Source organism: Pholis gunnellus (assembly GCF_910591455.1).
Source record: "Pholis gunnellus genome assembly, chromosome: 3".
Lineage (NCBI taxonomy): Eukaryota > Metazoa > Chordata > Actinopteri > Perciformes > Pholidae > Pholis > Pholis gunnellus.
Window position 1 is genome coordinate 28,899,445 of NC_136529.1, and position 13,056 is coordinate 28,912,500.

At 40.0% G+C, this 13,056-nt stretch overlaps 2 protein-coding genes across 2 annotated transcripts; both read right to left on the minus strand.

Annotated features, from left to right (window-relative positions):
- Nucleotides 1-1,158: 1,158 nt before the first annotated feature.
- On the minus strand, nucleotides 1,159-6,424 carry LOC306694024 (deoxyribonuclease-1-like). The gene is made up of 10 exons (XM_079156724.1): nucleotides 6,380-6,424; nucleotides 5,222-5,364; nucleotides 5,022-5,116; nucleotides 3,395-3,481; nucleotides 2,823-2,935; nucleotides 2,626-2,738; nucleotides 1,900-2,054; nucleotides 1,722-1,818; nucleotides 1,518-1,632; nucleotides 1,159-1,348 (listed from the first exon to the last, which is right to left on the minus strand). The coding sequence occupies exons 2-10, from the start codon at nucleotides 5,300-5,302 to the stop codon at nucleotides 1,266-1,268; spliced, it is 939 nt and encodes a 312-aa protein (XP_079012850.1). The 5' UTR covers nucleotides 5,303-5,364; nucleotides 6,380-6,424; the 3' UTR covers nucleotides 1,159-1,265.
- A 1,055-nt stretch (nucleotides 6,425-7,479) lies between these two features.
- Nucleotides 7,480-11,595, minus strand: LOC306693947 (deoxyribonuclease-1-like 1; the record flags this gene model as incomplete). The annotated part of the gene is made up of 8 exons (XM_079156634.1): nucleotides 7,480-7,556; nucleotides 8,063-8,177; nucleotides 8,267-8,363; nucleotides 8,445-8,599; nucleotides 8,847-8,850; nucleotides 10,483-10,569; nucleotides 11,232-11,326; nucleotides 11,515-11,595. 8 exons carry the CDS (start codon nucleotides 11,593-11,595, stop codon nucleotides 7,480-7,482), a joined length of 711 nt encoding a protein of 236 aa, XP_079012760.1.
- Nucleotides 11,596-13,056: the final 1,461 nt, after the last annotated feature.

Consider the following 13,056-nt stretch of genomic DNA (forward strand, 5'->3'; position numbering starts at 1 on the left):
TAGTGAACAGAGTACCTGAAAAGGTAGTATACAGAGTACCTGAACAAGTAGTGAACAGAGTACCTGAACAGGTAGAGAACAGAGTACCTGAACAAGTAGAGAACAGAGTACCTGAACAGGTAGAGAACAGAGTACCTGAACAGGTAGAGAACAGAGTACCTGAACAAGTAGTGAACAGAGTACCTGAAAAGGTAGTATACAGAGTACCTGAACAGGTAGTGAACAGAGTACCTGAACAAGTAGTGAACAGAATACCTGAACAGGTAGAGAACAGAGTACCTGAACAGGTAGAGAACAGAGTACCTGAACAAGTAGTGAACAGAGTACCTGAACAGGTAGTATACAGAGTACCTGAACAGGTAGTGAACAGAGTACCTGAACAAGTAGTGAACAGAGTACCTGAACAGGTAGAGAACAGAGTACCTGAGCAGGTAGTATACAGAGTACCTGAACAAGTAGTGAACAGAGTACCTGAACAGGTAGAGAACAGAGTACCTGAACAAGTAGTGAACAGAGTACCTGAACAGGTAGAGAACAGAGTACCTGAACAGGTAGAGAACAGAGTACCTGAACAGGTAGAGAACAGAGTACCTGAACAAGTAGAGAACAGAGTACCTGAACAGGTAGTATACAGAGTACCTGAACAGGTAGAGAACAGAGTACCTGAACAGGTAGTATACAGAGTACCTGAACAGGTAGTGAACAGAGTACCTGAACAGGTAGTGAACAGAGTACCTGAACAGGTAGTGAACAGAGTACCTGAACAGGTAGAGAACAGAGTACCTGAACAGGTAGTGAACAGAGTACCTGAACAGGTAGTATACAGAGTACCTGAACAGGTAGAGAACAGAGTACCTGAACAGGTAGTGAACAGAGTACCTGAACAGGTAGTTACACTTCTTTTGTTTGTCTTTACATCATAATATAAAGTACTACATTTTGAGCACATTTGTAAATTATCTTCAGGACATAAATTCTGCTCAATGAAGCTCAAACATCTGAGAGAAGTAACGACAAAAAAAAACAACACGTTTTTGAGTCTTAAACTTTCTTCCCAAACAATGTTTAACACATTTAAAATGATTTAAAAGATTTAATTATTAAAACTGTGACAACATTACAGTCACTTGTCATATTACATTCAAGAAGACATGCTGTTGATACAATATTAGGATTTTAAAAGCTAATAACTCTGTCATTTAACTATTAATAATATCATTTATAACTAATAATGCGGCTTTAAAATGGTTGAATGGTTGTTTGTTCTAACGTTTTCTCTTGACTGGTGAGTTCGATGCCGCTCCGCTCTTCCTTTTCGCTGGCATCTTCTTCTTCTTCTTCTGTGGTCCTGAAATGTGCAGTTGACCCAGAAAAAAATACATTTAGTGATAATTAGCTTCACATGTCTTTCAGTCCGTTTAGACAACATGTTTCAGCTCATATGTGCATTGAAAGCGTTGCTCAGCTGTTAGGACAGAACATTTCTCAATGTTCAAACCTCAAACAAAGAGACGAACCTCGACCTCTCTTCTGTCCTTCAGTGGGCGTCGGCCTCCTCTGTCTCTGTGCTCTGGGTCTCTGATTGGTCTTCAGCTCCACCTCCACAGGGTAGTGGTCACTGATGCTCAGAGCCTGGACACCAAACACAGCTTGAATAATAATAATCATAATAATTATAATCATAAAACTCTCGATGAGTTCAACACAGACGGGCGTCTCACGTCTTTCTCCGTCAGTTTGAACTCCGTCTGGAAGTTGAAGGACTTGGCCGAGCCGGGCACGACGGCGTTCAGCATGGTCTTTCCAAACACCACGATCCTGCAGACAGGAAGCGCGTCGAGCATCAGGTCATCAAGCAGAACAACCAGCTGGATCAGACCGCAGCGCCGAGGGACTCACCTGTCGTAGGTGTGGTCGTTGAGGTTACTGGTCGTCGTGTCGACGTCGTCGTCTATCAGCCAATGATAGTCAGCGGAGCAGAGGCGGATCTCTGCCTTCTTCTTCTTGGAGAGATAACGGCCATCTGCATTAAAGTCCCCCAAAATCATGATGTTCTGCAAAAGAACACGACCAAAACTTTACTTTACTTACACTTCAGAGATCCAAAGATGTTACAATGAAGGTGTACTATATATATATACATATACATATATGTATGTATATATATATGTATATATATGTATATATACTGTATATATATACTGTATATCCATCCAGATTCCCAAGTATTTGTAATTGTAAACGGACTGAATAGACGCCATCACAAAATCATCCAGGAGAGAAAATCATGGCGATAGTTTTGGTTGAGTTTAAGAACAATTTCAGATCCGACAGGGCGCTAAAATCAGTCTGCAGACTAGAAAAGGCCAAAGATGTAACAATGACGTTGTACTATATATATATATGTATATATATATATGTATATCCAGTGAAGGCACAGGAGTACATCACTGTGTCATCTGCATACAAATGTTGTGAAAACTAGAAAAAGCAAAGAGTGCCAAAACAGATCCCTGTGGAACGGAATAATATCATTAGAATGTTTCAACAGTTGGAATAAGAGCTCCTCTGTTTCAGGCAGTAAACTCAGAGTCATGAAGGTTTATTCATGGTGAACTTTCTCACCTTAGTTTTCCACTTCTTCTTGATAGAAAGAACCACGTCGTGCAGCTCATCCAGCTCCTTCAGTGTGTCCGTAGGTTTGGTGTGGACCGGGATCAGAACCAGGTCTTTCACCTCTGGAATACACACAGGTACAGTGTACAGACACGTACAAGTACACAACAGGCTGAAGGTACACAACACGTATTAGAAACATGTACTTGTAGATGGACTGCTGAAGCGCAGGATGAATGGCTCTCTGGCGAAGGCGTCCACGTCTCCAGGTTGATTATCTTCATACTGATGACAAGTCCTCAGGGTCACATCAGCCTCTCTGAGTCACACACACACACACGCACACGCACACGCACGCGCACGCACACGCACACGCACACACACACAAACACGCACACGCACGAGCACACGCATGCACGCACACACGCACGCACACACACACACACGCACGTGCACACACGCACGCGCACGCACGCACACGCGCACAAACACACATGATCCTGAATGCTACATGAACACATGCATCTGAATGCTACATGAACACATGAATCTGAATGCTACATGAACACATGATCCTGAATGCTACATGAACACATGCATCTGAATGCTACATGAACACATGAATCTGAATGCTACATGAACACATGATCCTGAATGCTACATGAACACATGAATCTGAATGCTACATGAACACATGAATCTGAATGCTACATGTACCTGCATGTTGAACCCTCACACACTAACGTCACAAGGCTTCATCACACCTGGGCGTTCTCACCTGTAGAAGCAGACGAAGCGCTCCTTGTAGGTGTCTCGTCCCAGTTGGCGGCTGGCGATCATGGAGTAAGGACTGTTTCTGTTGGAGCTGGAACACAAACAGTTTGTGGAGCTAAATCACCAGCATGTGTTTCCTAACATCCAACTACAACGGGCCCCTGAGCACAGACATGCAAAAAGGCCCCGACTGTAAAGGAGAACAGAAACCCACTCTCAACGGGTCCTCAGACAACGGTTTGTACGATATCTTACATGAAGTTACTCCTCTTTTTTGTTACATTTTCCTACAAAAGTCCAGCAACAGGTGTCAATTACAACTCCTTACATGAATACAGTCTTTTCAAAATAAAATAAAATAATTATGAATAAATTCTGTCTTCACAGGAAACTCAGTTAAGTTCAGGAAAAGATAGTGAAATACTTAATTAGGTTTAGACAACAAAACCACTTAGTTAAGTTTAGACAACAAAACTACTTAGTTAGGTTTAAACAAAACCACTTAGTTAGGTTTAGACAACAAAACCACTTAGTTAAGTTTAGACAACTAAACTACTTAGTTAGGTTTAAACAAAACCACTTAGTTAGGTTTAGACAACAAAACCACTTAGTTAGGTTTCGTCAACAAAACTACTTAGTTAGGTTTAGTCAACAAAACCACTTAGTTAAGTTTAGACAACAAAACTACTTAGTTAGGTTTAAACAAAACTACTTAGTTAGGTTGAGACAACTAAACTACTTAGTTAGGTTGAGACAACAAAACCACTTAGTTAGGTTTAGACAACAAAACTACTTAGTTAGGTTTAAACAAAACTACTTAGTTAGGTTGAGACAACAAAACCACTTAGTTAGGTTTAAACAAAACTACTTAGTTAGGTTTAGGCAACAAAACTACTTAGTTAGGTTTAAACAAAACTACTTAGTTAGGTTTAAACAAAACTACTTAGTTAGGTTTAGGCAACAAAACTACTTAGTTAGGTTTAAACAAAACTACTTAGTTAGGTTTAAACAAAACTACTTAGTTAGGTTGAGACAACAAAACCACTTAGTTAGGTTTAAACAAAACTACTTAGTTAGGTTTAGGCAACAAAACTACTTAGTTAGGTTTAAACAAAACTACTTAGTTAGGTTGAGACAACAAAACCACTTAGTTAGGTTTAGGCAACAAAACTACTTAGTTAGGTTTAAACAAAACTACTTAGTTAGGTTTAGGCAACAAAACCACTTAGTTAGGTTTAAACAAAACTACTTAGTTAGGTTTAAACAAAACTACTTAGTTAGGTTTAGGAAAAGATTGTGTTTTGAGTTAAAATGACTGCAGAAGTTATGTAACAAATAAATCATCATTGACTTCTCGTTTCAAATGAGGAACCAACAGCGGTCTCAACAGCGGTCTGCTGGAGTAAGGGAGTTCACAGCCGGCACACTTGTATCCACAACGTAAAAAACATATCTGATAATTTACAGACGTTTGGACATGACTGTCTAATGTCTGTCTGAGGGACAGAAGAAGCTCCACAGGCAGCAAATAAACAGGTGTGCTCAGTCTGAATCAACTTTCTGGTTGAAATTGTGGGAAATGGAAATGTTTTCCGTGAGAGAAAAAGATTGCTTCTCTGCAGAGAACTCACCTGTTGTTGTTGAGCTCTTTAAATAACTCTTCCATGGCCGTACCGCTTTTATCCATCACCTCCAGGATCAGCACCACGCTGTACCGAGACACGATCTGTCCACACAACACTGATTCAATCCAACACACTGAACACACTGAACACACTGAACACACTTGAAAAGTACATTATGGATACAAATTCTGGTGACGCAGTTGTACCTCGGTGAGGTAGTGGACCACCTTCTTGTCCGTGACCTTTTTCATTCCCAGGTTTTTGGCGTTGAAAGCTGCGATCTTCATCTTCACTTCAGAAGATTAAAACTCTTCAGAGGATGAATAACGAGGACAAACTGTAAGCGAAACTAAATAAGGAGAGAAATAAAATGAGGAAGAGATGGAGGTATGAACCAGGGGAAACTAAGAGATGAACCCAGAAGAGAAAGAACTCTGCGGATGGTTCTGTCCGATGTTGTCAGTCAGCTTCTTCACACACGTTCACAACACAGCGTTTATGATTTTACATGCAGCATGAAGGTGACTTTATTTATGAAGATAAGAGTTCATATGAAGCGTTAAATCATGTTATTTGTTGTAAAAAGAACTTAAATTGACTTAAATATTTAATTTCTGCAAGAACACAATTTATTTAACGTCATTCATGTCTTAAAGCATTTTGGGGGAGTTTTGGTATTGCTATGAATTATGTATTGTATAATTATTAGTATAAATGTCTTAAAAAAATACTCCAATGAAACTTATTTTACTTGAGTACAGAAGTATAAGCAACATCCATCTGTTTATAAAGTTACACCAGTATTATGTAGAATTTCACAGTTCAGATATATATTAATATATTAATCAGTTTATATATTAATATATTTATCATATTACAGGGTTATGGTTTAGACATGTTATGGTTTTCATCTGTAATAATGTATCAAATTTCATAAGATGACGACACGCTTTGTACAAAATGTTTTAACCTGTAAAGTAACAAATAACTAAAGCAAAAAGTAAAACAAGTGTGTATAAGTATAAGTATATCTCTAACATGTGGTGGAAAAGAAATAACGCTGTCGTTAATGGAAATACATTTTCATAAAATGCAAAAAAAACATTTTTAAACTCCCACAACCTATAAATGCTTCAGATATTACACATTTATTAATGCTCGGATTTCTAAAAGCATCATTACGTTATAATCCTTTTAATTAAAATAATGGATAATTATGTTTTGGATGTTTGGCTCACACCATTCTGCTCCGGTGTAAAAGAGTATTTTTTGTTTTATTTAGCAGTTTCTTCCACAGCTTCAGTTCCTGAGCTTCAGAGATTGTTTTAGTCCAGAAAAGAACAACAAACAGAAGAAAAACTCACAGTTCTGGAAGAAATACACACAATGAAAGCTGCGACTGAATCATTTCACCAAATGAAACTGAAAAGTGTAGAAGAAGAATAAACAGACAGGAAGTGCTTCTGTTCACCACAAAGCCCGCTCTCTCTCACACACACACACACACACACACACACACACACACACACACACACACACACACACACACACACACACACACACACACACACACACACTCTCTCTCTCTCTCTCTCTCTGTTATCTGAGCTGGTGAGCGTTTCCTGTCTTCAGCACAAACACCAGAAAAGAGATTATTTCATGAGATAAATATTTAAATTAATTCCTTCGAGACTAAATAGTTTTTGAAAACTTTGATCGACATCAATGTCACAAGTGTTGAGTAGACAGCTGTGGTCTGGATGTTGTTAGCTTAGCTTAGCATAAAGACTGGAACCAGGGGGGAACAGCTAGCCTACCCCTAACAAACCTCTAAATCTCACTGATCTGCATGTTACATTGTGTTTGTTTAATGTTTAAGGAGTAAATTAGCTTGTTAGTCGTTGTTAGTTGTTGTTTTTGTTGTTGCAGCGCCACCACTGCCCTCTGCTGGGCGAACAGAGACATAGCCTACTATATAAAATATAGCAGGTTACATTCTGAGCACATCTGTAAATGATATCTTTAGGATGACTTGCAGGATTTCTTGTGTGCTCATAGATCCTCTAGTTGTGAGCACTGTCACCTCCCAGCAGGAGCCGGGGTTCCATTCCCGGGGTTTGTTCTCCACGTTTTCACGTGGGTTTCCTCCGGGTTCTCCGGGTTCTCTGGGTTCTCTGGGTTCTCCGGGTTCCTCGCTCAGTCCGTAGACGTGTGTTCAGGTTGATTGAGGCTCTGAATGGATAAATCATTCTGTACAACGAAGCTCAAACGTCTGACAAAAAAACCAACACATTGTTGAATCTTTTCCACTTTAATTAAAACTGTTTTCAAAGTAAATTGATCAAACATTTCATGATAGAATGCACGCTTTATGCTTTATGCTATTCATGCAATGACAGGATTAGCTAATAACTCCAGTAATGCTGCTTTCAAACGCTTGAATGATGGAAGATGTTTGTTTGTTCTAACGGCTCCTCTTGGCTCGTGTGTTTGACGCTCCGCTCTTCCTTTTTGCTGGCGTGTTGTTCTTCTTCTGTGGTCCTGAAATGTGCAGTTGACCCAGAAAAAGACACATTAAAGGATAATAAGATTCTAATTGTTGTGTTTCAATAAAACCTTTACGTTCATCTGTACATTGACAGCTGTGACGGTCGCTTTAATCTCATCTGTTCAGATTCTATTCCGTTTATTTGAGTTTTTAAATGTCATTCTGATGCTGTTTCTTTTCCTTCAGCTCTTTGAATTGAGGTATTTTATTGTTACTTTAAACAAATGTTTTCAGTCTGAATCCTTCAGAACTCCAGCTCATCAAACTAGTTTCTTTTTATGACCAGATTTCCTGTTTCCGTCCTGAAGCTGCAATAACAGGAAATAATAACTATTTCACATGAGGAATACACGTTTCCACATGAAGAGGAATGTGATTTTTATTTTTGTATTGAATCTACTTTGCAACCAGTATGGACAGAAGAAAGCATTCAAGCTGTTAAACAATGCTTTCAGTGTACATATATATATATATATATATATGTAACAAAGAGACGAACCTCGACCTCTCTTCTGTCCTTCAGTGGGCGTCGGCCTCCTCTGTCTCTGTGCTCTGGGTCTCTGATTGGTCTTCAGCTCCACCTCCACAGGGTAGTGGTCACTGATGCTCAGAGCCTGGACACCAAACACAGCTTGAATAATAATAATCATAATAATTATAATCATAAAACTCTCGATGAGTTCAACACAGACGGGCGTCTCACGTCTTTCTCCGTCAGTTTGAACTCCGTCTGGAAGTTGAAGGACTTGGCCGAGCCGGGCACGACGGCGTTCAGCATGGTCTTTCCAAACACCACGATCCTGCAGACAGGAAGCGCGTCGAGCATCAGGTCATCAAGCAGAACAACCAGCCGGATCAAACCGCAGCGCCGAGGGACTCACCTGTCGTAGGTGTGGTCGTTGAGGTTACTGGTCGTCGTGTCGACGTCGTCGTCTATCAGCCAATGATAGTCAGCGGAGCAGAGGCGGATCTCTGCCTTCTTCTTCTTGGAGAGATAACGGCCATCTGCATTAAAGTCCCCCAAAATCATGATGTTCTGCAAAAGAAATGACCAAAACTATGATGAAAACCCACTGCATGTACACACGTGTTCATGTTTTACTTTAGTCATTGAGCAGATCATTAAGTCGTAAAGATGCTCATCACTAAAGTCGGCTCACATCCGAGTCAGAACCAAAAACATATCAAAGAATAACTCAACACCCTCTGAACCAGCTGTTTCTCTGTGATCGGCTGAATTCATGTGTCGACGTTGTTTAAATTCAATGTTCAGAGCTTCTCACTCGTCTGGACGACAACATGCACACAGAAATAAAACAGCATCTTAATAACGACTCTAAATCCTTTAACGTGACGTGATGTCGTGAATTGTCGTCTCATGTTATGAGATGAAATGATTTTGGTTTACAGTACATGAGTGTGAATGTGATTGGAGAGATGTTTATAGTGTTACCGTACAAAAAAGCTAAATCGGAGATGTTTTATGTTCTATTGTTGCAGTTTAATTATAGAACAACAATAACATAAATGTAAACATTTATAACCCAGTTTGGGTTTTGTATATGAAGCTGTTCTAACATTCTGCTCGTTTACCGGCTGGACTTCTGTGAGGCTGCTGACTGTAAACACGGCTAATACTTGTATATTTACGTTAATTGTTAACTGTAAACACGGCTCATATAATCTATTGTTGTATATAATTACATTGTTACTTTATGTACTCGACACATTTCAAACCCACATCAGTGCTCCATCTCCTCCTCACGGCTTCCACCACGTCGGCCACAGCATCCAGCTCGATGAGCGCGTCCTCTGGTTTGGTGTGAACGGGGACCAGCACCAGCTGCTGCACAACTGGGACCACACACACACACACACACACACACACACACACCCAGTGAGACACTAGACTGGTGAGGACCCTCATAGACATAAAGCCCCGAAAGTCTTCAATCAGCTCTTTGAAGGTCTGGACCAAAGTGTCCACACGCACGCGCACACACACACACACACACACACACACACACACACACACACACACACACACACACACACACACACACACACACACACACACAGTACCTGTATTTGGACACTTGAAATGCAGAATGAAAGGCTCTCTGGCGAGCAAATCCACTTTTCCATCTTCATGATCTTCTTTTTCATCATCATCATCATCTTGATCTTCATCATCTTCATCTTCATCATCATCTTGATCTTCATCATGATATTGATCTTGATCATCATCATCATCATCATCATCATCATCATCATCATCATCATCATCATCATCATCTTGATCATCTTCATCATCATATTCATCCTCTTCTTCATCATCATCATCATCATCATCATATTCATCCTCTTCTTCTTCATCTTCCTCATCTTCTTGGTACTGGTAGGAGTTGAGCATCGTCACCTCGTCCTCTCTGAGACACACGTTTGTTTTTTAATCAGAAACCTTATAAACAAACGTCTTTGTTGTTATTTTTGAAGACGTACTCATGACGTCTGTCAACTCTTTCATATTCATTATTGTTATGTTTATATTTATGGATTGATTTATACGATATCGCAAACCTATTGAAGTGTTTCAGTTAAACTCTGTGGACAGTTTCACCATCTCATCGTTTATAAGATGTTTGATCTCATAACTCTTATTAAAGATACTCATCAATACAATAAAGACAGAAATACAAATCGCCCTCAAACAAAACTCATTTACAGATTTCTACTGTAATTTGTAGCCAAATTAAAGTCGTTGTTGTCCGTGCGTAACGTGATGGTGTTTCACCTGCAGGTGGCGCTGCAGCAGCATGATCACATTTAAAATGTGTTCATGTTTTGCAGCTTCTCTTCTTTTAACTGTTTTACTGAACAAAGAGAAGAAGAGGATTTGGTGATTTATCGTCTTCGTACCTGTAGAAGAAGACAAACTGCTCCTTGTAGGAGCTTCGTCCCAGAGATTCACTGCACCTCATGGTGAACTGATGGTTTCTGTTCCTCCTGTCACCAAAACACAACCGTCATTCACACAGAACTTCATTTATAATGAGATCATTAAAAACGCTAGATTCAGTCCGTAGAGAGTCTCGTTCTTTAACTTGAACTATTCTCTTGTTCCTGTTACAGACTTTTCTAAACAGTTTAAACATGAGAGAGAAAAGATATTATTTACTATTTTAATAAAGACGGACGGGAAACATCGTCGCTAAGGAAATAAGATGATTACGCCTGATTTATTTTGACATATTCAAAATAAAGTTTGAGTCCATTTGGATGAATTTAACTAGTTTTACTGAACAAATAGACCTTTTTTGACTTTTCTGAGGCCGGTTTCACAAACGTAGACTACGACCAAGACTGAGATCAAACTAGACTTGAAGTAGGACTAATTTGCAATGAATCCTGGGTAAATCAAGCATTCTTTTTTTCAAACGAAAAAACATGGTTAACGACAACCAAACCAAGTCAAACCGTTCGGCTCTGTTAACAGCAGAGTCGAGTGTTTTTAAGCTGGTTAAATGTCTGCAGAGACGGACGCTGAAGCAACATAGAAATACTGAAGGAGGCATTATTATCCTCATGCTACAGATTTGTTTTAGCTTCTGAGTTATTTCTTCAGAGCTCTGTGAGATGGTTTACCTGTGCAGGTGAACTGAACTCACCCGTATTTGTTGAGCTTTGAGAGGAAGTTCTTCATGACCTTCCCGCTCACATCCATCACCTCCAGCATCACCACCACGCTGTACCGAGACACGATCTACAAACAGAACACGAGAGAAAGACTGACTCCAAACCAAACTCAGTGATATTAATAATAACTGGAACTAAATCTGACCTCTGATCATAAAAAGCTCGTTTTTTCACACCGTCTGAGCATCACAAATGACATAACATAAATCATTTAAATGAATGAATGAATGAATGAATCATCACACTGTGAGTTACCTTGATAAGATTTTTACAGATGTCTTCATTGTTGACTTTTCTCACTCCAAGTTTCTGGACGTTGAAAGCTGCGATCTTCATTTTCTCTTTAAAACATAAAATCATTGAATGATTATTTTACCGTCTCTGCTTTGAGCTAAATGCTAACAGTATGCTAACACACTCACAGAAATGCTAACATGCTGATATTTAGCAGGTGTAACATTTACCGTGATCACCTTCGTAGTTTAGCCTGTTAGCATGCTAACATTTGCTAATTAGCACTAAACAAAGTCCAGCTGAGGCTGATGGGAAATATCATTTTTTTATTTGTTCATAAACCAAAGTGTTGGACGCTAAAAGAATCACCAACGTTCATACGATTCATCCAGAGGGGAACATGAATATTTGTACCAAATTTCATGACAATCCGTCCAATAAATGTTGGGATGTTTCACTCAAAACCACAAATGTCAACCTCGTGGTGGCGCGAGAGGAAAAGTGAGGAGATCCTCAGAGGATTCATCCTCTGGGAACCTTGAATGTATGAACTGCATTAAAAAATCTGTAATCCAGAACCACTTCCTGTCATACGTGGGACCAGGTCCACCTTCAGACGGGCTGAGAAACATCTTCACTGAACTTTTCTTTGTTAGACTTTGAACTCTTGTGTCATTGTGAAAGGTGAGGAGTTCCCTGATGGCCGATTGTTGTGAAGGAGGCAGCAGGAGCTCCTCCAGGGCTGTGATTAGAGAGCAGCTCCTCAGGGATCACCGAGCGCTTCACTGCTGACGAGGACCTTTAGTCCGCGTCTCAGTGGACGAGCAGTGACACCCGCTGGTTCCTCTGGTTCCTCTGGTTCCTCTGGTTCCTCTGGTTCCTCTGGTTCCACTGGTTCCTCTGGTTCCTCTCTTTCGTCTGAACAAACACGTCTCACACAAACAAAGAGTTGTTGTGTAAATGTTTCTGTCAGTGTCATTTCAGACATCAACGTGTCCTGTAGCTCTGAGTTCATGATGAATAAAACAGATAATAAATGAACGGAGTCACTGAATCCCTTCGTTCATTGATTATTGATTATTATTGATTATTATTGATTATTCGCCTGAAATGATAATCACAATTATTTCAGTCAATGCTGAGATCTCCATTATTCTTGTTTGCACTCTCACGTTTAAACCAACAGAGCGTCAACAAATCCTCGTTCGAGCGATATGGATCAGAAGTTACTTCTTCTTTTTAGTGTGTTTTCCTACGAACGCTGGACGAGACCGTCTGTTCTTATTCACGGGGATTCAAAATGAAATCACAAGATATTAAAGGTGCAAAGTCAGAGACCGGGAGCGTTTTGATTGACTCCCAACGGCTCTCAACATGGTGGCATCGAGCCGGCAGCTCACAGCTAACAGTGGTAGCACGCTAACATGCACTAAATGGTACGCGGCCGGCTATGTGAGCAAAGAAGAAGAAGCTCTGACAACAACACACTAATGTTAACAAAGAGAGAGGCGGGATCTCCACCAGCTTCCTGTTTGCAGCAGTGAAACTAAACGTCTTCAGTGC

Bases quoted from the DNA above. Each gene is read 5' to 3' on its own strand.
- LOC306694024 (XM_079156724.1), bottom strand. From the start codon at position 5,302: ATGAAGATCGCAGCTTTCAACGCCAAAAACCTGGGAATGAAAAAGGTC. The intron at 1,633-1,721 runs GTGAGACGCCCG...TTTGGTGTCCAG, and splicing joins TCAAACTGACGGAGAAAGAC to GCTCTGAGCATCAGTGACCA. The intron at 1,349-1,517 runs GTTCGTCTCTTT...TGCACATTTCAG, and splicing joins AGGACAGAAGAGAGGTCGAG to GACCACAGAAGAAGAAGAAG.